This window comes from Macrosteles quadrilineatus, unplaced genomic scaffold (genome assembly GCF_028750875.1).
Source record: "Macrosteles quadrilineatus isolate MER2022 unplaced genomic scaffold, UCM_ALF_1.0 Scaffold_5__1_contigs__length_97177068, whole genome shotgun sequence".
Classification (NCBI taxonomy): Eukaryota; Metazoa; Arthropoda; class Insecta; order Hemiptera; family Cicadellidae; genus Macrosteles; species Macrosteles quadrilineatus.
This window is the reverse complement of record NW_026542598.1, coordinates 65,683,429-65,709,341: the sequence shown is the minus strand read 5'-3', so window position 1 is coordinate 65,709,341 and position 25,913 is coordinate 65,683,429. Positions and strand designations below refer to the sequence as shown.

Genomic DNA, 25,913 nt, shown 5'->3' with positions numbered 1-25,913 from the left:
GGGGGGGGGGTTATGATGTGCTGATGTGCGGGGAGGGGAATTAATATAATAGGCCTACTAATGAGGTGAAAAATGCAAAATAATTAGTCGTGGGAATTTTCAACCATGTGGGAAAAGCCTAACTTATGCATATAGCACATTAAATAATAGGCCTAACCGATAACAGAGTTAAACAATAAACTTATAAGTTAAATATAATTAGCCTACTGTATTACTCATCAACAAGTACGCTCCAACGCATCGCAAAAAAGAAAATTTGGTACAACTACTAACTGCGGGAAAAAATTTACTTAGGCTACTGTGGCTGTAACTAAGAATAATGCAACTGTAACTAATTTATAAACAATGCAAACTAATTTATGAAAATTTATTGCAGGCTTAATAATCCAGTAGGCCTAACTGTAAAAAACAAAGCGCTAGATCATGAAAGAGGACCGCCAGTAACAATTAATCTATATCAATGTTTGTGTGAATCGAGGGGGGGGGGGTGATTGTCCCGAGTAATGATAGTAAAATGTTACTACCTTTTGTGTATCGCATGCTTTACTCAGGTACTGAATCAAGTCAGTAAAACTTATTACATCTTGCGGTCAACCCACCCATTGCCTAATTCAACCTAAACTGTTCTAGCAATCACCGTACTAAATCTAGCAAATTGTGTAAAAAAAAAAAAGGGTGTAAATTTCACTATTAAAAATAAACTAGGCTGCTAAGATCAAGAATAAAGAACAATGACCTGATTCTCTGGTAGGAATTACTTAAGATTAACTACTTAAGACTAACTAGGCCTAGGCCTACCTAGGGCTAAATTGCTTGAAACCACCACAAAAAATTATTGTACCCAAAAGGAGTTAGCCTACACAAAATTACTGTGCATGGTGATAAATATACCTCTTCTGTATGTAAAAGTCAAGGGCCATTGCATTTGAATACTTAAATCAATTTAATCTGAACACACTGCAGCTTTAACCTAACAAACTTACCTACTTATGCTGAATATACTGAAAATAGGCCTAACTAACCTTGGGGAAAAAATATTGGGAATTATAATTATCTGTAAAATAAATAAAAGGTACGTTACTTACTATTACTATTGAAATGTGTTTCGCAGCTCAACAGGATGCTTCACATAGCCTAGGCACTCACATGGGTTAAGTAGTCCCACGTCGTACTAACTACACGCATATTCGTCACTTAAAATCGGATATTGAAATGAAAATTTATTGTAAACACGCCTTGACATTTGGAACCTCAACTTAATAAATAAATAAATTCCCAGAAGTTAAATTTAATATCTTGATGAGTCAACTTGCTCACACGAGGTCACGCCGGAAATTCCAAACTCGATCACGTGATCTGACCTTGCATGATTACACAATGGAATTCATGTTCTAAACCATTACTGAACACCTTAAATTACCTTCCCCGAAAATAAAAAATCGTTTTAAAAGTGAAAATTATGGAACTTAAGACTTACTCAAAGCCTGGCCAGCCGAACAGGATCCCGCGATAGTTACTATGCAGGCCATGATGATGTTACGTAACGCTTCGCTCTGCTACCAACTGTGGGGTCTTGACTGGAATTAACCCAGCTAGATCCACATTTAATAAATATCGTGCTGATTCCACTACCCAATACCACTCACGTAAACCCTGCCCAGCGTAAGCCAGCTTTGATAAGTCGTGAATAAATTCATTAACTACATTTTTATTTAATTTTAACTACCCCTCGCCATTGAGACTCGCCTGCAGCAACTTGCCCTAAACATGATATCGATAATTGTAAAGTTAATTTAGTTACATCAGTTAATTTATTGTTGGTTGAACCTGCCCTAATTTAGAAAAGATACCCCTTACCCCCTTTATCCCCCAAAAGATTACAATTAATTAGACATTATCGGTACTTTACCAGCTGTTGACCAAGGATCAGGACCTCCTTCTTCTTCGGCGACGGATCTCAGACAAACCTGCTTGCCGGCGGTTGGTCTTTTCCGGTTGGAGCGCTAGTCTCGGTCCGACTAGAGCTGTCTGCCTGCCTTTGGATCAGCCGATGGGGTTGACTCTTACCTCAATATATATAATTATTGGCGGTGATGTGGGTTACTCCCACATTATCGACAAAAATAACACAAAAATGTTTAAAAATATAGGTTTTTGCAAAATTACGAAAAATGTACTAAACATAAAACAAAAGTGCAAATGTAAGAAAGAAAGCATGTAAACTTATCTTTCAAACAAAAAAAAGTTCATTCCGATCCAATACATGGTATGTAAAATATCGTTATTTTTAATATAGCCCTTTCCGCCATTTTAATGACGTCATAACCGGAAACTGCAGTGGGTGCAGACGTGACACCCGAGTTGAAAACACTTATTTAGACACGTACATCAACATTGAATGGCGAAACTGTCTTTATAAGACTTGCGAACTGCCCTAGATGCCGGACTAATAGGCGTTTTTGCGCCAAAATTGGTGTTTTTATGAGATTTATCTAGTTTCTTGACGTAATCTTTTGAGTAAAACATATCGAATTTGGTATTTTTGTAAAGATTTTTAAATGTTCTACAACTTTTTTCATTGGTGGTTTTTTATAAATTGTATCAATAAAACGTTACAAACAAAAATAACTCAAAAATATTTAAAAATACAGGTTTTTGCAAAATTACTAAGAATGTACTAAACATACAACAAATGTGTAAATGTAAAACAGGTAGCATTTAAAATTATCTTTCAAACAAAAAAACATTCATTCCGATCCGACAAATAGTTTGCGAAATATACAATTTAAAAAAATCAATGGCCGCCATTTTGATGACGTCATAGCTCGAAAACGTACCAGGTGCGAACTTGACACCCGAGTGGAAAACACTTCCTAAGACACCTATATTGAAATGCAAAAGTAAAATTCACTATACACGACATGCACACAGAACCCTAGTCAGGTCCTATCAGGCAGGATCAGTGCTATGTGACTCTCTGACCGAACGTGACAAAATTTTGGGTGGAGAGACAATATTGGATTTATAATCGTGGTTTCGTGAAATAATGCGTAATAGTCGTCTCACCTCAAATTAGTCACAAAATTTGTCCATATAGCCTAGCCTACAATGAGATAGTCCAGAATTCTAACGTATTCAATAATTAATCATCGTTTCAAGTTTATTGGCTCAGAATAAACATTACAACAATGCTAATAATGTTTAGCTTACCTTTAACTAATGATCATGATAGCCACTCGAAATATGCGTTGGGATAGAAATTAGAATGAATTATATCGTGCATGCGAATATACTGTAATCAATTTAGAAACTTTAATAAAGCTTGAATCGTTTGTTGGTCTTGGTTAACACCAAAGTAAACGTGTCGGGAAAATAAACTCGGTCGAACACCAGAGTAGATACGGCGTTTATTAGATGAAAATGTCATAAGCCTGTTTGGGTGATTAAATAAATTCTGTATATATTGTTCCATGGCTACTTAACCCATTGGCGCCGACTTACGAGCGTTACTCGTACGGCCGCTGCACTTACGAGTGCCGCTAGTTTCTTCTTAATTTTATGATGTTTATAAATATCTTGCTTCTTGTTTTGCATATTTCCTCAATAATTTTTGCGAATAACAAACAAGGTTTTATTGCCATGGAAACCAGATATCACCCAAAATCAGCTGCAGGAAGGTAAAACAAAAATTTTTTTCTATGTTATTACTTATAAAAGTAAACAACTTGTGAAATTTCTACGTAGGAAATCAATTGAACTTTATAACACAAGTGTCTGGATTAATCTTGGAATTTGTAAATCAAGTTTACTTTAAAAAAAATGTTTTTAAAATTGTTATTTTTTATGATTTTTATAATTTAATTTTTTTGAGCGGAGCGAGCGAAGCTCTTATATGTCGACTTTTATGCATTTCGTAATACGCAAACTCCTCCTAGGCGGCTGAATCAATCGTTTTCAAATTTTGGATGGTGATAAAGACCATATCGGTGAGTGCCAACATCTATATGGCGTTAAAAATAACTCTCAGGAATCCGCCCCACTGGGTCTCAAAGTTTCAATGTAATCCTTATGGAAGCAGTATTTGACACATAAACAAAGACATATGATCAGCTGTTGACTTTTAAATGCAGTAGATAAAGAAATAGCTGATAGCATTATTCCACAGATATTAGAACAGAAACGGTATGAATCATAAATATAATCAAATGACGACACTAGCTTGAGGTCCGTGACGTAGGAAGTGCTAAAGGAAGTACTAAAGGTGAGCAGTCTGGAGTGTGGAAACTGTTTATGACGATTAGATTTAAGGTATCTGCATTCCAAAAACTATAAGGGAAGGGAGGAAAACGGGTCCGCGACGTAGGAAGTGATGAAGGAAGTAGTCAAGGCGAGCTGTCCGGAGTGTGGGATCTGCTTATGACCATTATATTAAGGTATTTGCAATCGTATGATGCTATGGGAAGGGAGGAAAACAGGTCCGTGACGTAGGAAGTGGTGAAGGAAGTAGTAAAGACGAGCAGTCCGGAGTGTGGGAACTGTTTATGACGATTAGATTAAGGTATTTGCAATAATAAAATGCTGTGGGAAGGGAGGAAAACAGGTCCACGATGTTGGAAGTGATGAAGACAGTAGTCAAGGCAAGCTGTCCGGAGTGTGGGAACTGTTTATGACGATTAGATTAATGTATCTGCAATCATAAAATGTTATGGGAAGGGAGGTAAACAGGTCCGTGACGTAGGAAGGGGTGAAGGAAGTAGTAAATACGAGCAGTCCGAAGTGTAGGAACTGTTTATGACGATTAAATTAAGGTATCTGAAATCATAAAATGCTATGGGAAGGGAGGAAAACGGGTCCGCGACGTAGGAAGTGATGAAGGAAGTAGTCAAGGTGAGCTGTCCGGAGTGTGGGAACGGTTTATGACAATTAGATTAAGGTATCTGCAATTATAAAATGCTGTGGGAAGGGAGGAAAACAGGTCCACGATGTTGCAAGTGATGAAGGCAGTAGTCAAGGCAAGCTGTCCGGAGTGTGGGAACTGTTTTTTGACGATTAGATTAAGGTATCTGCAATTATAAAATGCTGTGGGGAGGGAGGAAAACAGGTCTGTGACGTAGGAAGGGGTGAAGGAAGTAGTAAATGCGAGCAGTCCGAAGTGTAGGAACTGTTTATGACGATTAAATTAAGGTATCTGAAATCATAAAATGCTATGGGAAGGGAGGAAAACGGGTCCGCGACGTAGGAAGTGATGAAGGCAGTAGTCAAGGCAAGCTGTCCGGAGTGTGGGAACTGTTTATGACGATTAGATTAAGGTATCTGCAATTATAAAATGCTGTGGGGAGGGAGGAAAACAGGTCCACAATGTTGGAAGTGATGATGGCAGTAGTCAAGGCAAGCTGTCCGGAGTGTGGGAACTGTTTATGACGATTAGATTAATGTATCTGCAATCATAAAATGCTATGGGAAGGGAGGTAAACAAGTCCGTGACGTAGGAAGTGATGAAGGCAGTAGTCAAGGCAAGCTGTCCGGAGTGGGGAACGGTTTATGACGATTAGATCAAGGTATCTGCAATCCTAATATGCTATGGGAAGGGAGGTATCAGGTCCGTGACGTAGGAAGTGGTAAAGGAAGTAGTAAATGCGAGCAGTCTGGAGTGTGGGAACTGTTTATGACGATTAGATTATGGGATCTGCAATCCTAAAATGCTATGGGAAGGGAGAGAAAAGTTCCGAGACGTATGAAGTGATGAAGGAAGTAGTCAAGGTGAGCTGTCAGGAGAGTGGGATCTATTTATGACGATTAGATTAAGGTATCTACAATCTTAAAATTCTATGGGAAGAGAGGGAAACAGGTCCGTGACGTAAGAAGAGGTGAAGGAAGTAGTAAGGTGAGCAGTGTGGAGTGTGGGAACTGGAAACCGTTTGTAGCGGTTAGATTAATGTATCTGCAATGCTGAAATGCTATGAGAAGGGATGGAAGCATCCCCACGACATAGAAAATGGTGAAAGAAGTAGTAAAGGCTAGCAGTGCGGAGTGTGGGGTTGGGTTTCTAAAAAAATTGTCTGGTACAGTGACTTCTGCGAAAACTGACCAATGAAAACACACATGTTATCATCTAAAATATGTAAGCACCTGGAGGAAAACTATGTGAATTCGCCTCTGAAGGGGTGATTTTGTTTGTGATTTGGGGAGGGGGTAGGATTCAATTTGAAAGTGATGTTGTCTCTTCAATGAATGAAATGACAGCCCTAAAATTTGTTTCCTTTGTCTTATTGAGTTTGTTTTTTAGATGTTTTTTGCTAAAGCAGTCTCAAAACCTATAAACCTCGGTCCAGCCAGAAGGATTAATTAAAATTTAAGCCCAATGATCAAGGGCAGCTGGGACCAGTTCCAAACCATCAAAAATCTTTAGACTTCTCTCTTAGCTTATAGTATTACTGTATTTTAACTAATCCTTGATTCTGGTAACTCTATCCAGAGTCATTTTTGCTTTCAAATCCCGTTTCAAATCATGGGTTGGGTACAGCTATTGTTTGTTGCAGTGCCGACTGATAGTAGCACAGATGTCCAATACTAGATGTGACACATACAACTGGCTGCTGGGTCCTGCGTTCCTCTGCACGGGGTTGGCAATACTGCTGCCCTCGCCTCGGCTAGAGCTGTTCCTTCTGTACACCCTGTGGGCCACAGCCACCTTCGCTCATATACACTACGGCACCTGTGTTGTAAGTATTTTGGAGTAGTGTTCAGTGAATGTATAAAAACCATCGACAGTATAATTGATCATCCAAACTAGTTTTACGTGATGTATTGGTTCTAAAAGGAATGTTATGGTCTATTCTCCAACAGATCATGACAGTGAGTAAAGCGGGGAAGGGTTTTGACTGTTCTCGTACAAAGACCGTTTGAAAAGGTTTTGGTGTAGGATTGTCTGGATAACTGAGTGATTATACTGGTCACCTTCAAATATAAAGGTCGTCGGTTCAGTTTCAAACGAGATTGTTTCCGACACAAATGCAATTAGTGATTGAACAATCAATAATGAATCCCATCCTGAATGGTGATGAATAATTGAATAAAGTCACTGATGGTTTACCAAAGTCATATATCATAGTCATTTATAATTTCTGTGGTCAGATTTATCTTATATCCATACAGCCTCCATTGATATTTAAATTACTGGTTGATTGCTGGTAAATATAACAATAGCTGTAAGGTGGTACCTGAGCAAGTCTACCAGCAAACACATAAAAAATAAATATGAAGCATCAGGATTGATCTTTCAACCCGAGAGTTAGGCCAATTAGTTATCATCTATTAGTCCCAAACACGATGATGAATCAGTTTTATTGTAAATGTTTTAGACTTACAAAAGGGCTCTCCGAGATGCTTAGTACAGAGTTAATGTTGAAATTACCGTCCCCAGTTTCAACATAAAATATTTTTTCCTTTCTCTCACTCAAGATTAATGTATTGTTTTAGGTTAGACAAATGTGTCGACACTTCAGAATCAGCTGTTTCCAGATCAAACCTCGGCCACACTCGGAATGACTGCTGGCCGACAACTCGTGTTAAATCTCCCCACCACCACCCACCTTCCATTCTACTGAGTCATCTTCCAAGCTAGGAGTAGGTTAACATCAGATTGTAGACGAAGGTAGTTTTTGTTCTGAAATAGTATTATCTTCCAAGACGTTCAACAGTCTTTAGGATGCTTAAAAGCACTCACACTTTACGAAAATTTTCCTTAGTGCGTTCATAGGATCTGGATTTGTGATACAAATCTTGTCAGGTGATAGCAGATTGCTAGGTAAAATAGAAGAAATTTATGTAATTAGTTTCATTTGAGAAGTGCTAGTGAATTATGTTTGCATAGTTTATTTTACTGTTTTTTTTTGGTTTTGTATCAAAACCGATTTTGATCAAATATTTTATAAAGTGTTTTTTATGATTAAATACCAACTTTTGGCAAATTTGTCTTTGTAGTCGAGAACCGACAACGAATTGGCAACATATTAGTTAGATGTCATGATTTAGATGCTTTATTACATCTAATTGCTTAAACAACCTAATTGATTCAAGTTGTATTTAAATGTGCACTGCAGCACCTTTGTATCAGAGGTTGTATAAGGGCTCTGAAGCGCCGAAAGAACCAGGTGAAATCAGAATATTGTTTTGTATAACAAAGGAAAAATACATGTAAATGTTTGATTTACGTTGCTCTACTAATGTTGGACCAATAAATAAATCTATTACATTTTCTTCCTTTTTCCATACCAATACTTCAACGGCTTCTCAATTTGTTGCAGATGAGTTTTTAATAATTTCTAAATTTGAATGTGTACCTTCATACATTTTGGGCATCTCAAATCATGACAAAGCTGCAGACGAATCCTTTCTTATTTTCATGAAATTTAATGGCAAACGCTTTAGCAATAAAATTCTCAATCATAATATCAAAGGTCTATGATTTTAATTAGGTTAAGGAGTAATGTTATTTTGCTAAGCTTCTTTGTATATTAACACTGTAAGCATTGATTATAGATACAATACTACTGTAAGCTGTGTACATTTCATTGTATGGTAAGATTGAAGAAGTTGCACCAATACACTTACACACTACTTTTAACACTTGCTGTATCCTTAGAAATTTGTAACAAACGTACTAATGAAGTAGATGTTCAAAACGGAAGAATTTCTGGATTGATTTGAGGAGTAATGCTACGATGCGGTGTTCCAAGATCTCTTTCCCTAAAGAAATTTTCATGAAGTTTAAAATGTCAGGAAAGAATTCCAGACTGTTAAGTATTGTTTTCTATTGTTTTTGTATTGCAGTGTAAATTTGTTCTGGGAGAGGAAATGCAGGGATTGTAGGAAACAATGAAAAGGAGTAATTAATTATGGAATGTTTTATTTTTATGGTACTTCGACCTCAAGAGATGAGTTGTTATCTGAAAGACTTATTTAAGTTTTTGGTAACTTATCAAGATAAATGAACCCATAGATTAATGTGATCTCAAATACCAGAGTGTGATATTGTAATTTGATCAAAACTTTTATTTTAAGGAGTTGAATGTGGACCAATCATGTTAACATTGTTAGCATAAAGGTTTTCTCTTTATAATATTACAAAATCTTCTGGCACAGTAACATTCCCCTGTTGACATTCTACATCTATTTTGAGTCCGTCCTGCACTGGAGAAGATACATGATTATAATGGCATTTCAGTATGTGTGTACATTATCATCGTGTACCAGGTCAACACCAGTCTTAACTTTCACTTGAACTAGCATTATTCGTTTGCCAAGTCTCAAATAACTTCAAGGTATTGGTGCATCCATATATACATTTGAGGCAACTGTCGTCCCCACTATGTGATAGTTGTTGAACGACAGTTTTAATTCGCTATGTCTACTTTACATTGTCTACTTTGATATCTATAATCAATGGTATAAGCTTGTTAGATTTTCGAGCTTTGAGTCTTGTGATATTCTTTTCAGTCGGTGGTGGTTTTCCTTTTGACACGTGTTGTCCCTCGGACGTTATTTTCTGTATATTTATGTATTTAAATAAATGTTTCTCTAAGTAGCGGGTTAATTAATTGATTCTATGTGGGATTTGTTGCTCATAAGCTATTTAGATCAGTTTTTAATTAATATTTTTGAAAAAATACATTTTGAAAACAATAGGCTTTAAGACAATATTTAATAAAAGATTTCTTCACCCGAATGTACTATTCAAATCTCATCAACATAAAAGCTTCTTTTTATTTTTCGGTTGAAATTGATAGTATGTGTTTTAGTTTTAGTTTGTAGGAACATGGATGCTGTTTATTATCCTTTATATATTTATATGTTTTGTCTCTTAGTTTAGTTTCTGTGATGTTTGGAGAGTGGTCAACAGGTTTTTTTTTACAAATAAAGAACAATTTTGTGTCTTATTTAACTGAGATTAAGCTTTGTCTGAATACAGTTTGTCAGTTTAATTAAGTAGTTGTGATTAATAAGTCTTCTGTTGTGCTTGATCGGAGAAGGAATGTGTTTTTAAAATCTACTGGTGCTAGCTCTTCTTCTGTAAGAGGTTGTGGTTGCTTTTTACTAGTTGGAGTACTGCTCGATACGTTAGTGTGTTGACATTCCTTTATGAACAAATATTGTAAGTTGCATTCAAACACCCCACACTTAATTGTTTACTAGTATCCTTAATATTCACCAATGTTTTAACTTTTAATAAAAATGCCGGGATTTGTTCGCTATCATTCTTTACAAGTTTCTACAGTTCAGCTTGGAGAGGCCATGTGCTTTTGTGACTCATGGTTTTAAACGTGTACAGATTCTTGCATTCTATTAATTAAAGCTAATTCTACCAGAAAATTACTTGCAAACTTTTTACTAGTCATTGTTTTTACTTACTTACACAATTTGCAGGAAATAGCTTTAGTTTTAATAGAATTTAATTTAACTGATGATCAATAAACACAAATCCATTTATGAACTGTTGTATTTGTATGCATTTCAGTGTTAAATTAAGATCAAAATAATTTCAATACAAAGAACAAATTTTAAAGCAGCTCTTGAATGGTCAAATTGGGAAACGTGTATTACTTCTCTTGAATTTTACAACATGGTTATTGTACCTAAAGAAGTTCATTTTATTGGATGAATATTTTTGTAATATATTGATGTATTAATATATTAATAATATAATATGTATATAATTGGTTTTGGGGGAATTCAGATTAGTCTTGAAGTAATAAAAAATTCATTACTGGATGATTTGTATTTGACTTAAATAATAAATAAGTATATATCATAGCCTGCCCTAATACAAGGCTGCGGGGAGACAAAATTGGTAACACCACAGACTCTGCTTACTGAAACAGCTGTTTCACTTATACATAATTGAGCGTTTGCACAATTTTACGTTTACACGTTTGTTAATACTATTACTACCATGGCCTTAGGCTGGCCGGCTTACGACACACCAACACCGCAGCCCTGTATAAGAGAAGGATATGCCTCTATACAATTTACAAAATTGATACAGGTTTGAAATTTGTCAAAAGCTAGCTTTGTTAGTTTTATTTTTAGAGATGTGTTGGGATAGCAAATAATATTTGATGAATCATGTGTTTTATTTCTTTGTATATACTTTTACTTTTGGTCAACATGCAAGGGAAAATTATAGTAATTTAAGGCATGTTTCATAATATTATTTTCTAGTCTTATATTACATGTAAATGTGTGAACTAAATTTTGAAAAATGTTTCAATCTTTGTTTTATTGTACTTTTGTGCATTATTAGAATTAATTGCTGGTAATACTCAGTGAGCCAATTATTGTATTTGCTCACCATTCAAGATTCTTGTTATTGTAGTTATCAACTAACTAGTCCTTAACTTTTAGGGTCTTTGACAATGGTGATGACAAATTGTAAGAGTTTTGTAAATAAAATAACTATTGTTATTTGGATGTTTCATTGTTGGATAGTGTGGCTGGAATAAATTTTTGTTTCCTGGTATTTCTATTTATTTTATATCAGTACTTAATGAAGTTTCTATATTACATTCATTCTTAGTGATGAAATTGACTATAGCGTCCCTGAAATATGAAATTATTGCAGGTTTTCCATTATCTCAAGTAAAAAAGTGTCATGGATATTTTAGGGTTTTGAATGTACATAGATATCAAATTACTGAATTAATTTTCCAAATTCAAACAGAGACATTTCTATTATTGCAGGACGTTGTTTTATAGACAAACGAAGCTTTTGACTATGAGGAACCTATGAGTAAGGTTCCCGAAGCTGACGCTATTGACGCTGACAAAGTTATATGGGATATCGATCAAATGGGACTGTTTCAGTCATCTGAGACTCCACGGGAAATAATCAGCTGTTGCAAGTGACCAAAAATATCTCCTTGATCTTAATGGAGTATTATATTCAAATCTTGTACTGTCGTAGCAAAAAATATATAATTGGTCTTCTACAGTAGAGCAGCAACAGCATAGATTAAATATTCTGCTAGTGATGTGTCAAAACCAAATCTCAAAACCATCAAAACTTTGGAAAAGTTTCGGTTTCGAGATTCGATCACCAAATTTCACATCATTCAGTTTCACATCAATATTTTCATAACACAGAGAAATATTGACTACTAAATGTTCTAATTAATCTAATATTTATGTTGGTGTTAGGGGTTTAATTTATTTTAATGTTGGTTGTTTATAAAAAAAAAGTTGTATTCAAGTTTAAGATTATCAGATAAATATTTATGTTATGTCAGTGTCAGGAGTAGATCTCTTTCAGTTTTGATTGCATACTTAACATTTTATTATCACCTATATTTTTTGTAACCTTGACCTATGTAACCAGCTAAGTAAAAAGTTTTGCGTTAAGGTTTTGAGTTTCGGGATTCGATTTTTAAAAGTTTCGGTTTCGGTTTTGAGATTCAAAATTTCTGGTTTTGACCATCACTAATTATTCTGACCACAGACTAACTTAGTTAATTTGCCAGTTAATTACAGTTTACTCCAGTTTACTTAACAAGACCCAAATTAAGTAACAACAATAATTCCTATAAATATACCTATGAATAATTAAGGACACGATGAGGTGTGAACTTGAGGACCTCACTTTAGACACTTTTCTACACGAGTATAACTGAATGGTTTAATTCTTTTTCCTAATTATCTTTTTTTATGTAAAGCTTTTAGTATAAAAACATATTTTCATGATTTTGATGGATAACAACAGCTATACCATAGATAAAACATACTCCTTGAGGAGTATGTTTTATCTATGACTATACATTCCTATTTTTACTCTTGTCTCAAACTAAAACCATTAATATATATTATATAGAGACTAGTGACATATATACAATATATACGTAAATGAGAATGATTTATTACCTGAAAGTATAATTATGTACAAGGAAACGTCAAATACATCAAAATCTTAGCCTAAGCCTGCAACACACCATGCAGAGAATTGAAAAGCAAAAACAAAACTTATTTATCATCACACATTGCACTCATTGGCTAAAAAAAACTGACTTACTTGGCCAGGTGAAATTTCAAAATACTCTTTGAATGTGTTAATCGAATTTGCCAACAGAAGAGATTCTATCCCCTTTTTGAATTTTGCTTCCGGCAGGTTCCGAGCTGTACAAGGGAGTTTGTTAAAAAACTTATATTATCTCTGTATACAATAGCTAGATTGGACCTTTCTTAATCTAACATAGGGTACATTCAAGTCATCCTTCCTCCTAGTATTGTGAGGGTGGATATCCCTTCGGAGTTCGAGAGAGCCTGACTCCTGCTTAGTACACAGAAGAGATTGGTAAATATATAAACTGTACACTGTCATAACGGATTCAGAAATAAAGATAGATTTGCAGTGGGCTAGAAAATCAGCACCTGCCAAGATTCTGACTGCCGCCTTTTGGAGCGTCAAAACCCTCTCGACTCCCGGAGTGCCACCCCAAAGTCTTAAACCACAAAGAATTATGCTCTGAAAAAAGGCAAGGTAGGCAGTTCTTAGCCATTCAGTGGGTACAGAGTTCTTCAAGTTCCTGGAGCAAGTGAATCACCCTGGAAAGTCTACTACATACAAGAGGTATGTGACTATTGCAATCCAGCTTAGGATCCAACATTAAACCAAGTAGTTTAACGCTTATTGTGAAATCTTGCTTAAGCTGTCTAAGACCTGTATTATGGACTAGAGTCTTACTCTCATTCAGAAAGAGAAAGTTGCTCGGAACCACGCCGAGGCCCTTTGGAGAGTCTGAGACATTGTGCCCTGCAGGACATTAAAGTTATCATTTACCCCAATCAGAGTAGTGTCATCTGCATAACAAACAACCCCCTCTCCCAAATGCAAATAAAGGTAATTTATCATTATGTTGAAAAGCAAGGGCCCAAGGACAGACCTCTGTGGGACGCCATGAGTTAAAGATTTGACAACAGAGGACTGACCATTTACAGAGACAAACTGTCTGCGCCCGCCCAAGTATAATCCCAGTAAGTCCAAGCGCTCTTACCCCTAACTCCATAAAAATGGAGTTTGTCAAGCAAAATTTTGTGGACCACGGTGTCAAAAAGCCTTGCTGAGGTCACATATTGTGGCCCCAGCAAAGCCTCCACTCTCAAACGAATTTAAAACAACACCATAGTCGGAACTTCAACTGCATCGATTGTGGAACGGCCTGATCTGAAACCATACTGGGCTGATACAAGCAGTCCATTACTTTCAAAATAAGGTAACATTTGATCCTTATACCTTCAAAAATCTTACCAAACACAGGGAGAATAGATACAGGTCTAAAATTTTCAGGCACATTATGGTTCCCCTCTTTTTATGGACAGGGACTACTCTGGCTGTTTTTAGGACATCTGGAAAAACACCCTCCTTGATACAATATGTGAGTGGAACTACAATAATATGATGAATCACATTCTTAATTAAGATTGCGGAGAAATCAACAACATCCTTACTTCTAAGCTATTCATCTTATGTACAACAGATAGCACTTTCCCACAAGAGCTAGACAGGTTCAATGTTAAAAGAACATGTTGGTCTAGGTTGCTGGGCTAGGAGGGTTTTTAGCGGGGGTTGGTGGGGTACCAATTGCATCCCGAGTCTGTTGGACAGAATTAAATGAAGAAATCATTCAGCTCCTCAGAAGAAAGTCTAGTAGGTAGTTGGTTTTGCTTTTGCAAGGGGCCCCCTCCTTTTTAATGACAGACCAAGCAGCAGCACAAGAATTTTGAGAGGACTCAATGAAATTGGCATTGTATGTTGTTTTGACCGTACTAAACTCAACTGGTAATCTTTATTTATCGCTTGATACCTCCTCTTGGCTTCAAGGGGTTTTTCTTGTCTATAAATATCGTAAGAAAGAAGGAACAATCTTATCAATATTACAATAGCCTCTGCCTCCTCTTGGCGTCAAGGGTTTTTTCTTGTCCTTGTCTATAAAATATCGTAAGAAAGAAGGAAACATCTTATCAATATTACACAATAGCCTCTGATTTCCACTCTGGAGCCAGTGGATGCTCTGTATCACTATACAGGGTTGGGCAAATGTGTGGATACCCCTAATTATCTTTTTAATGGGTGACACCAGGAAAACTAAACTCCACATACCTTCATAAAAAATAAAACTGCACTTTTTTGACGGTATCCCAATTTTTCCCGGGACCCCAAAATGGGGTATTTTGGGGGTAGCTCCAAAATTTTAAATGTAAAGCCCCATCGATTGACACCTCATTTTAAAGGCCTTTATTAAAGAAGAATATCAGCGAAAACTAGAGGTCTCTATCTCAATCCAGTACGACATGGCGGTCATTTTAAATTTTCATCAGCCTGAGAGAAACTTTTAATGAGGTTAAATTGTACGATGAATTTTCAAATGACCGCCATGTCGTACTGGGTTGAGATAGAGACCTCTAGTTTTCTCTGATATTATTCTTTAATAAAGGCCTTTAAAATTAAGTGTCATTTGATGGGGCTTTACATTTAAAATTGTTGAGCTGCCCCCAAAATATCCCATTTCGGGGTCCCGGGCAAAATTGTGATACCGACCAAAAAGTGTATTTTTGTTTCTTATGAAGGTATGCGGAGTTTAGTTTTCCTGGTATAACCCGCTAAAAAGTTGATATAGAATATTGATGCCTACATTTAAGTGGGTTCCCTCAGGCTGATGAAAATTTTAAATTACCGCCATGTCGTACTGGGTTGAGATAGAGACCTTTAATTTTCGCTGATATTCTTCTTTAATAAAGGCCTTTAAAATGAGGTTTGTGTCACTCGACGGGGCTTTACATTTAAAATTTTGGAGCTACTCCCAAAATACCCCATTTTGGGGTCCCGGGAAAAATTGGGATACCGTCCGAAAAGTGCAGTTTTATTTTTTATGAAGGTATGTAGAGTTTAGTTTTCCTGGTGTCACCCATTAAAAAGTTAACTAGGGGTATCCACACATTTGCCCAACCCTGTATATATCTGTATAGCTTAGCATGGATTTTCCTTCTTATGATTACATTTATTGTATTACGTGCTAACAATAGCTATATATGAGCGTTATTGAGTATATTATCGATTCTTAAAAAAGGGGGGATTGTCTTTTTAATACGTATGTGAATTTGTGGTTAGCACTTGTTATAGTAGCACAGTAGCCTACGTGATAGTACAGCAATATTACTTGAAAGAATGTTTTAACGCTCGATTACTTTTCATTGGTTAAATATGGCTAATTTATCCTGTTATTTTACCATACCATCAATTTATTAACTTTTAAGTTACCAACAGTGTGGACAGTGTTGCTTTTTCAATATAGTTTAAAGTAAAAAATTCAGAGCTTAAATGTAAATTTGTGATGATTTCAAACTTTATATTTTTTTATCAATATTTGCTTAATTTTTAACACTACTCCAGATAACCTTTTACGTGGGTCCCAGATGGACACGACTTTAAAACGTTACATATTCATATGAAATGACATGCTATGGATATTAAAGTTTTCTTCGGTACAAAAACCAGTTGGTACTACCTGTTAGTTGAATCGGACGGATTCTGTCCTATGATTGGCTGTCTGTTAAAATAAAATAAACCTTGTTTTAGTCGGTAAAGTTGAGCCTCGGTGTGTGTAACTGTGATGTGTCAAAAGTTATTAATCTGTGTATATTTTATTGTGTTGAATTAAAATACTTATTTATGGTGACCTAACGCAAAGAGAGAAGGAATTATCCTTCTTTACTTATTGTTTTGTGAAGTGTTTGGTAGTGCCGGAGTTTGTTAGTGCAAAGAGTAAGTTGGGAGAAATCTCTAAAATATGGCGGATTCAAGTTATTATCAGGTGGGTAGCATGTTATTTTCATTCTTTAGAGTAATAATAATCTGACACTTGCATGGTTTTAACTTATAACTTTGAAGTTAGTTCATAGTGATGCTAGCTTTAAAGGTGAGTAGCAAGTATCTCTTCAGGTTACGGCTAATGTTGACATCACGAACTGGGAGGTTAGCTTTGGTAATGAGAGCTCATATGCGCAACAGTTATTTTTCCTTGGATTTCACCCGATTTTGTCGAAAAAGTCCAATGGCACATAGAGTAGGCTAGATAATTATTTTAACGAGCTGTTGGCCCATCCTACGTACGGGAATCGAGTAGGCCTAGTCCATTAAAACCGTAGGCCTATACCTAGGCTTATAATGTTTTTTTCTTTTAATCTTGCATCTTGCAGACTAAGCGCCCGTGCTTGGATCATTTACAGCAAAGCAAGGGGTGAGCCGGTACCGGTACAGTACAAAGGTGAACGGTACTGATAAATTTTAGTGGCAGTGACCAGGATCCGAACCCACCACATCGCTGCCTTGGGCCCGAAGTCCGTGACGCTACCGACTGAGCCACAGACTCACTTATGTCTAGGCCTATTACTACCTTAATTCATGCATAGGCCTAGTTTAAGCAATTCAAAATTTATAGTAAAGAAAAAGCTTCCAAGATGAATTACAACATGAGATCATTGTTATTTTCCCAACCTTTCCTCAAATAGGCTAGTCGAGTAGTGAAAATTTTCATAAGCTTTCTTTTGAAGATTCGTGAGCTTCGATTCGTACACAGCAATGGTTAAAGAATCTTACTTAACTTATTTTCTATAATCAATGTAAAAATCACAGAGTAGGTAGGGTAATTAAGTTAACCTCATAGTTTTATAGAATATTTTTTATTCAACCAACTGTTAGTTATGACAAATTATATTTCACTAAAACAAACTAGGTAAGTATTTTAGAGACTGCTCAAATAAATAAATTAGAACATCTAAGTAGTATTTTACTATGTACCTACCTATAAACTCTCATCCTCTTACCGAATAAATAAACGTATCAATGATTATAGCATTAGGGTAGGTACTCATAACTTAGGTAGGCCAGTATAAAAAAGTCAATTCTACGTACCGTATGTAATTTCATTTTCATCCAAAAGCTGAATTTGTGTCGAAAACGCTGAATGTTTACAGCTGTTAAGCAAATGGTAAACTTATTATACCAAAAGCTAGAGTGGATTGTTAGCGTCGGCTGCTAGACTTTTTAAAATTTAAAACTTAATTTATAAAAAACTGGAACCCAAAACTAAAATTATGGCTTCGACATTCTCTAGTTTTCAAAATTATCTTTCTTTTGACACAAAAATCACGACAATCCGTCAAGTGGTTGATTTATAATCGTGAAATTAAAAATCCTGTCACGTTTTAATATGATTCCTGGGCTACACTAATACCATCCTATTACTAAACTCATCAACTTTTGGATATTCACTTAAAACTTAAGCAGTAGGCCTACACTTTGGACTAAGTTAAGTTAAACTTAAGTCTAGAGTTACAAATAGACATCATAAATAGGCCTAAATACCTATCATCAACTTTAGGCTATTTCAAACGCGCTAATCAGTACTTTATTACGAACATACGGCACTTGATTAAAAAAATCTTAGTTTGCTGGGCCCTTACATAAGTTAACTTAAGTTATTTAACTTAGATACAGAATGTATGAGTTAAGAAAAAGTCAATACCTATGCTACATATACAACACAAACTATGAACACTCCCAATAATCTTGAGTAGGTATTCTGTCAGCTACCGGTATTCTGGGTAAACTTCCGTAAGCTTATATGCTGTCTAAACAACCGAATGAAAATATTGATAAGGGCCTATTCAATTGTTTCATTCGATATATCGTTTGGGTAGTTAGGTTAACCTAACGTAACTAACTAAAAGGTAACGAATATAGAATAATTGACATATCAATTGATATTTTTATTAGGTTGTTTTTGACAATAGATACGGAAGTCTACCCGGTATTCCTTCCATTGTTTCATTTTTTATCCATAAAAATGTATTTATCATTCTGAAGTAAATCTAACCACTCAGTTTCTGCTCCCAAGTCCTCATTCTCATTCCCCACCAAGACTATGAGAGACCCCACCAAGACCTACATAAAGACTGTCCTTCAGGTTAAAAAAAAGAAACTACACTTAGGCCTACTTACCTTCAATTTTTTACCTTTTATTATTTAATTACGTATTTTAAATTGTTCATATCTTCACTACGGTAGTCAACCACATAATGAAAATTTGTTAAAACATTGATTCAATAGTAGATTTGAAAAAAGTACACGGGCTATTGTAAAAGGCCAGATTACAATGGCAGACCTAGACTGTTAGATGATGTATCCACCATACCCACAGAAGTTCTACAAAACAGTATGGATGTATTATAAGAAAACTGGAAAAGATTTGAAGCTGTTCAACTGAAGATAGAATTGAATTCGGAAAAAGAAGATGTTGATGAAGAAGTTAGATACAGAGTTGACATGGAAGACCGATCCTACAAAGTAAAAGATTAGTTACAAATAAGAAAAACACAATAGAACTAGAGAAAGATCTACAACAAGGTAGTACGACCAACAGCAGTAGGCCTAATCATATGTACCGTTCTCTTACTTCAGCTCCTATATTCGAAAACCTCTTTAATTAGAAATGTTTGTCTGTTCCCCTCAGAAAACCTCTAAAATTTGAAAAATAATATAGGCTAGGTACCGATAATTCGAAGTGATTTTTATTCTTAATTCAGCCTCTACAATTCGAATTTGCACATAGGTACTTGAGCCTCTACAATTCGAATTGTGTTGCCATAATTCAAATTGTTACCTTCAAAATTTTAAGTTAACCTCTACAATTCAAACTGCATTACTGTAAGCCTCTGTAATTCGAATTTAGAACCAAAATACGCCTGTTCAAACTTGAACTGACGCTCTTATTAATGTTCCCACGAGTGTAGAGTCTCCGTTCTCTCAAACTCTCTACACTTAAAACTGGGACCTCCATAGTTCGAATTTTATTTATCTGACCTCTTTATTTCAAACTTCCTATAGGCTAATTTGAAATATAATATTGTACGGTATTTCCTCTGAAATTCGAATTAGCGAGGTTCCTTGTTAAGTTGTTCATCCGATAAATATATCACAGGTTCTCTGTGGAACTGTACCCCATTGACTAAAAGAAGGTACTTGTTCAGGTAAAAAAAAAAACTTTGAAGGAGTAAATCGGCCAAAAGAAGAGATAATATGTACCCATTTTGAATTTAGTTTCCGGCAGATTCCGAGCTGGTACAAAAAAATTTTGTTAAAAAACTTGCATCGCTGTAAACATAACCTAGATTGGACCTTCCTAAATTTTGTAGGCTACATACAGTAGAACTCCGATTATCCGAATCAATTGGGACCAGACCCCATTCGGATAATCAAAAATTTGGATAATCGGAGTTTTACAGGAATTCCGGGAATTTCCAAGAAAAATCCTCATTTCCGGTACCGGTACTAAATGAATTTTTAATTACCGGTAATAATAAATGAAATCAGAACATTTTTACAGTATACAATGCTCTTAGCACAAGTGTTCTAAACTTGTTCTTAATAACAATTCTTTGATATTTTCCAAACCTTATTATTACTGTAGCTTTAGCCTACATTATTAAAATTGTTGAAATAAGCGATTCGGATAATCGGCGATTCGGTTAATTGGAGTTCGGATAATTGGAGTTCTACTGTATTCAATTCAATTCATAGGGTACATTCAAGTCGTGATTCCCCCTAGTAGGCCTATTGTGAGGATGAATATCACTTTTGAATTCAATAAGAGGAGATTCTCCGTTGGGTGAGTTTAGACAACGGTAAATGTTCCCTAGTTTGTCTTTTTTTCATTTAAACTAAACTGAAATAAGATAACGTAAGTTTATTTTAAATAGCACAGCGCATTGTAAAAGAGTGGTGATTCCCTCACCTTGAAAACACACTTAACGGAAAATCAAAGTTAAGGTACATTCAAAGGCTATATAAATTTGATATAAGGCCTTATTATATCAAACTATATATTAGGCTATAGAAAGACAATTTTTTCCGATAATATATCATAGGTTACCGTAGGTTTAATGCGGAACTGTTCCGGTCAGGCCTAAGTTCTTTTTAACATTTTCACATTACAAATAATAAAAGGAATTATGTTACACCCTCCAACCTCAGATGGGGGGAGCGAGCTGGCGTAGTGGTTAGATTGCAGGACTTCAGTCCCTGAGGTCCCGGGTTCGATCCCCGCCAAGTCACCAATGGATTTTATCTAAGTGATAATGCCACAACCCCTAGGTCTAGCCTGAAGTAATGTGAATCAAACAATCCCAGGGTCGTGCCTAGCGTCCTATGACAAAAAAAAACCTCAGATGTTAGGCTATTTTCCAGGTAAGGCCTACTTGGTTTTTTTGTTTTAAAGAGGGTGGCGGCCTCTTTTAACCTTGCATTTCCCCGTCCTCATAGACTAACTGCCTGTGCGTGGAACGTATCTAGCAAAGCAAGGGGTGAGCCGGTACAGGATGAACTGTACTGATAAAATGTTATGCGGCAATGACCAGGATCTGAACCCACAACATCGCTGCCTTGGGCCTGAAGTCCGTGGTGCTATCGTCTGAGCCACCGACTCACCTAAAAACTAGATCCAGTTGAAATTGATAATTAAACTAAGGCTAAATAAATAAAATCATTGTCTTAAGAGTTGTCTGAACTTTTTTTGTGGTACCCTAAGTTAACTATTGAAGTGTATGGTTAGTTAACTTATTTTTCTTATCAAATTGAAAGTTGGTACAGTTTTGTACGTACTTTGATTGGTGCTTTATTGACAAAATCATTAGATTTATAATCATCTTCCATTCTTCATGCTTCATATTTGCCTACTTACATCACTTAACTTGTGGTCATTGGGCTATTATGTAGACTTAAAGGCTATGTGTGGTTGATTGAGGGTTAATCTATTTCAAATAGTTAACTACTATTAAGGCCTGAATGTGCTGTTTCAAAGTTTGACTTGAAATTGAGTTTTGAATGTTGGTACTTGCAAACTCTTCAAGGCTATTTATATAACATCACGAGACAATAGGTGAGAATATCCATCTGAAAGTTGTGGGAAGGCTAGATGTGCCTGGGAGATTAAACCTCAGTTTTATTGTGTTTTCCTCAGCGAAAGGATGGTAAAACAAGTGAGGTCTCTCTATTTTCTGGTGAGGAAAATTGTAACCAATTTGTACTTTTGAAAAATTGTTAGTAATATTTCGAATTTACCGGTAACTTAGTTGACATTTATCATAGCCTTAATAGCCTCATCATCATAGCCTCACACATAGCCTCAGTATAGCCTTCATTAAATTAACTTAATCATAAGATAAATTAGTGTACTTTGAACACAATTTCCCAGAATGTGGCACATCTTAAAATTTATAAATATTTATTAAAATGTTATTCTGAAAGACAGAATTTATATTTATTAATGTCGTATACCTGTAACCTAAAATAAGAAAAATAGTATCATTCTCTTCAAGCAGATTTAGGCAGTTTTTTAGAAAAATCTATTGTAGCCTAACCAACGCTTTGCAGGTCATATATTATATATTTGGTTATAAAAAAGTTCAGTGAAGTTTAAAATTTTGTTTCATATAGAAGTTGATAAAAGCCAGATCACAGGAACGGTAAGTACTGCACTTAGTTCAGTACTTAGATACCGGGTATAATAGGTAATGGTTTAGCTGTAGGCTACCTAAAATTAAGAGGTAGCCTACCACACTATTTTATAAAAATGTTAAATGCACATTATTCAAGAATGGGTAGATAGGCTATTCCTTAAAAAGGCACATAGAGGATTAGAGTAATTTACGAGTAGGCCCTAGACCTAACTGTTACGGACAGAAGTTTTTTGAGTTTTTGAAAGGTGGCGCTTTGAAACTTCCCATACAACAAACTCTCAGTAAGCTACATTATAAGGTTTTTATCATATTTTTCTTTTCCAGGGGGACTACATCCGCCATCCGGTGCTGTACGAGTTGAGTCACAAGTACGGCTTTCAAACAGAGGCGGTTCCTGAGGCGGCGCTTCCATGTAAACTGGAGGAACTTAAGGAACATATTCGGCGTGAGATTCGGAAAGAGCTTAAAATTAAAGAGGGGGCAGAAAAATTAAGGGAGGTTGCTACTGATCGTAAATCTTTATCAGATGTTGCACATATCGTTAAAAAGTCAAATTCAAAATTGGGGGAACTGCATGCCGAATTGCAGGAACTAGAGAGTCAAATTATTTTAACACAGGGACAAAGTGCCTTACCTTCGCCTCTCACTCCACCCACATCCAACAACGGACATGGTGAGTTTTGATATTTACCTACTATTTAATTACTAGATAGTTTAACGCTAATTTACTGATAAAGGTTATACACTTAGAGTAAAAACTCTTTAAATGGTTTTAAATGCAATACTCTTGTAGGTACTTAGTCTCGCCAACACAAAGCCTCCAGATTTCTTGATCCATTGCTTCCTCCTCTTCCCATTCTTCTTAGGTCTCTTCTTACCTGATCTTTCCTTCTCAACTTGGTCCTTCCAGGAGGTCTTCTACCCTCAGGGCTGTTGATTGGGGTGTTTTTCACTAAGGAGCAGCCTTTTTTTCTTTCTAAACACATGGCCCGCCCACCTCTAATACTTATCTCTCACCTCGGTCACAATATATGGATCCCCATTACAACTCTCAACTCCCTGTTGTGCTTTCTTCTCCATTCTCCATTTTCAAAGGATGGTCCAAAGATTTTTCTTAGAATTTTGTTTTCGAACACTGTTAAATTTGTTTTCCGTTCTCTTGCTTAGCACCCAATTCTTTGAGTCATATAGTAATACTGTCGTATTATAGTTTTGTTTGAAAGTAGATACAATGAGCAATACTACTGTACCGGTACCGGTACTAAATGTTATCACTTATGAAAAAAAAAATCAAAACACAGCATTATTGCTTTAAATCTCTCTCGATTTTTCGCAGATGAAATATGTGTTTTTTCAATCTATCTGTTGGTCGTAACGTAAACTTGTAGTTTAAAACGTCTAGAGAATGATGACAAACTGACTTTGATGCATCCGGAGCGTTTATTTTGGGATTTAAATTATTATTAGGTCTAACGCTTGCGTTGCTGACTTGCCGGTCTATATAAAAACCTCACTAAATCACAGCACAGTCTGTATTTGTTATGGAGTGCATATTGACGCTGTGCTATTTCTGACACCTTCACGCCTGAACCCTTGCTCAGCTTCAGAAATAGGTTTCATTTGGCCTACTCGGTTTTGAAACTTTAATGTTTATCCTGTAGTTTTGAATCGTTCTAAAGCACAGTAACTTAAACAGTAAAACAGTTCTAACAGGAAGTTTTATGTTAAAATAAAGCAAAATTCACTCTTGTGACTTTAAATTAAAAGCATTGAACTTATTTAATGAACAAATTTTATATCATATCTCTATACTACTCATCAATTAATTGAGTTTAACCCGCAGAATTCTTCAGACCTTTAAAATATATGTAGGCTAAATAATTACACAGTTTTGACTGTATATTGTATAGAAACAAGACGTTTTTTGTCATTTTTACATATCTTAATCTAAAAAAATTCCATTTAACGTTTATTTGCAAAACTGTTTTGGTTGGCCTTAAAACCGTCATTTACTGTGTTTACGGCGGTTGTGTATAGTTGTTTACCTGCATATTTCAAAAAATGCTAATGTGAATATATAAAGTTTCAACTGACTACAAGATCCCGGAACGGACACACTGCTAAGTAATGAATGTGTTACATTCATTCCAACAGAGAAAAGTAATTGAAAGAAATAACAAATGAATATACCATTAGGGGCCTACATGTTATATCCATCCAGTTTGAACACAGGCCATTATTTACTTTAATTTCATGGTACTAAAAAAAATTTCCTTCAGTTGCCTGACAAAGCGGGGTTTCTTGCACTGATTATAACACGCACAGTAATTCATTCCTGCATTTATTCACTTTCCCGCACTCTAGTATATCAGCCAAACAACACAAAATAGTGAGCATTCATTAGGCACGTAATACGTCTAGACTACGCTTGAAAACATGTTGGCAACACTACTAAATCGATCAGCTGGTGTAATAAAGGCCTACATATTTGACGTGCAATGCTTTGGACTTAACCTAAAACCTACAGGCCCTAACCTGTTGTTGAGTGTCAACATAAACACATTCATAAACTTTTCAAACCAAAAAGGACATTCAGTTTTTGATTAATCATGTTTGTGAGATTTCATTTGGATTTTTTTGTTAATTTGTGAAACAATATTATTTAGACTGGAGGACCAAAGCTACTCCACAGCGTCGAAATATCATCCGAGAAATAATCAAATTTATGTTTTTTTTATTGAGTAATACAGTATCTTGAACTTAACTGATTCAAACGGTCAATAGCTCAAATGAAAGCCTATAGTTTGCTGATTATTTACAATACTTGAGCTATTTATTTTCAATCATAGCCTTATAAAAACTTTATAAAAATAATTTTTATGTTGGTTGTTAACCTTACGTCAGCTTGAAACTCATGCGATTTGAATAACTAATAACTTAAATGAAAGCTGGTATTTCACTGAAGGTAAAACCAAAATATATAGGCCTAGGATTTTGTAATCATAACTGGTGAAATACTTCTTAAATTGAAGTAAGAATTCAAAAACAAATCTAAGCTATGTTTTTTGGCCGAGTAATACAGTATATAAATAAATGCCAATGCTTGATGTGAAATCTGTGCGTGCCTACCTTCAATTTGAGACCTCAATCATGAAAATCGGGTCGGGTAGAAGAGCCAAACAAACTTGGAAAAGAAAAACCAAATTTAACTCCCATAAGAAAAACATGGGGAGCAAATTTCGTTTACGTATAAGCCATGTGGGACTGTAGATTGATATATGCCGATGCTTGATGTGAAATCTGTGCGTGCTTACCTTCAATTTGAGACCTCAATCATGAAAATCGGTCAG

General features: G+C 35.6%; 2 protein-coding genes across 2 annotated transcripts in view; both read left to right on the top strand.

Moving 5' to 3' along the window:
- The window catches only part of LOC128994113 (ethanolaminephosphotransferase 1-like), a 34,542-nt gene extending 23,024 nt beyond the window's left edge, over window positions 1-11,518 (top strand). Inside the window, exons 7-8 of the mRNA XM_054418393.1 lie at window positions 6,540-6,722; window positions 7,480-11,518. Coding sequence (XP_054274368.1) covers window positions 6,540-6,722; window positions 7,480-7,548 — 252 coding nt within the window. The 3' untranslated portion in view covers window positions 7,549-11,518. The remainder of the gene's footprint in view (window positions 1-6,539; window positions 6,723-7,479) is intronic.
- A 5,114-nt stretch (window positions 11,519-16,632) lies between these two features.
- The window catches only part of LOC128995654 (serine/threonine-protein kinase N-like), a 91,105-nt gene continuing 81,824 nt past the window's right edge, over window positions 16,633-25,913 (top strand). The window contains exons 1-2 of the mRNA XM_054420671.1: window positions 16,633-16,859; window positions 22,888-23,236. Of these exons, the coding sequence (XP_054276646.1) occupies window positions 16,836-16,859; window positions 22,888-23,236 (373 nt within the window). The 5' untranslated portion in view covers window positions 16,633-16,835. The remainder of the gene's footprint in view (window positions 16,860-22,887; window positions 23,237-25,913) is intronic.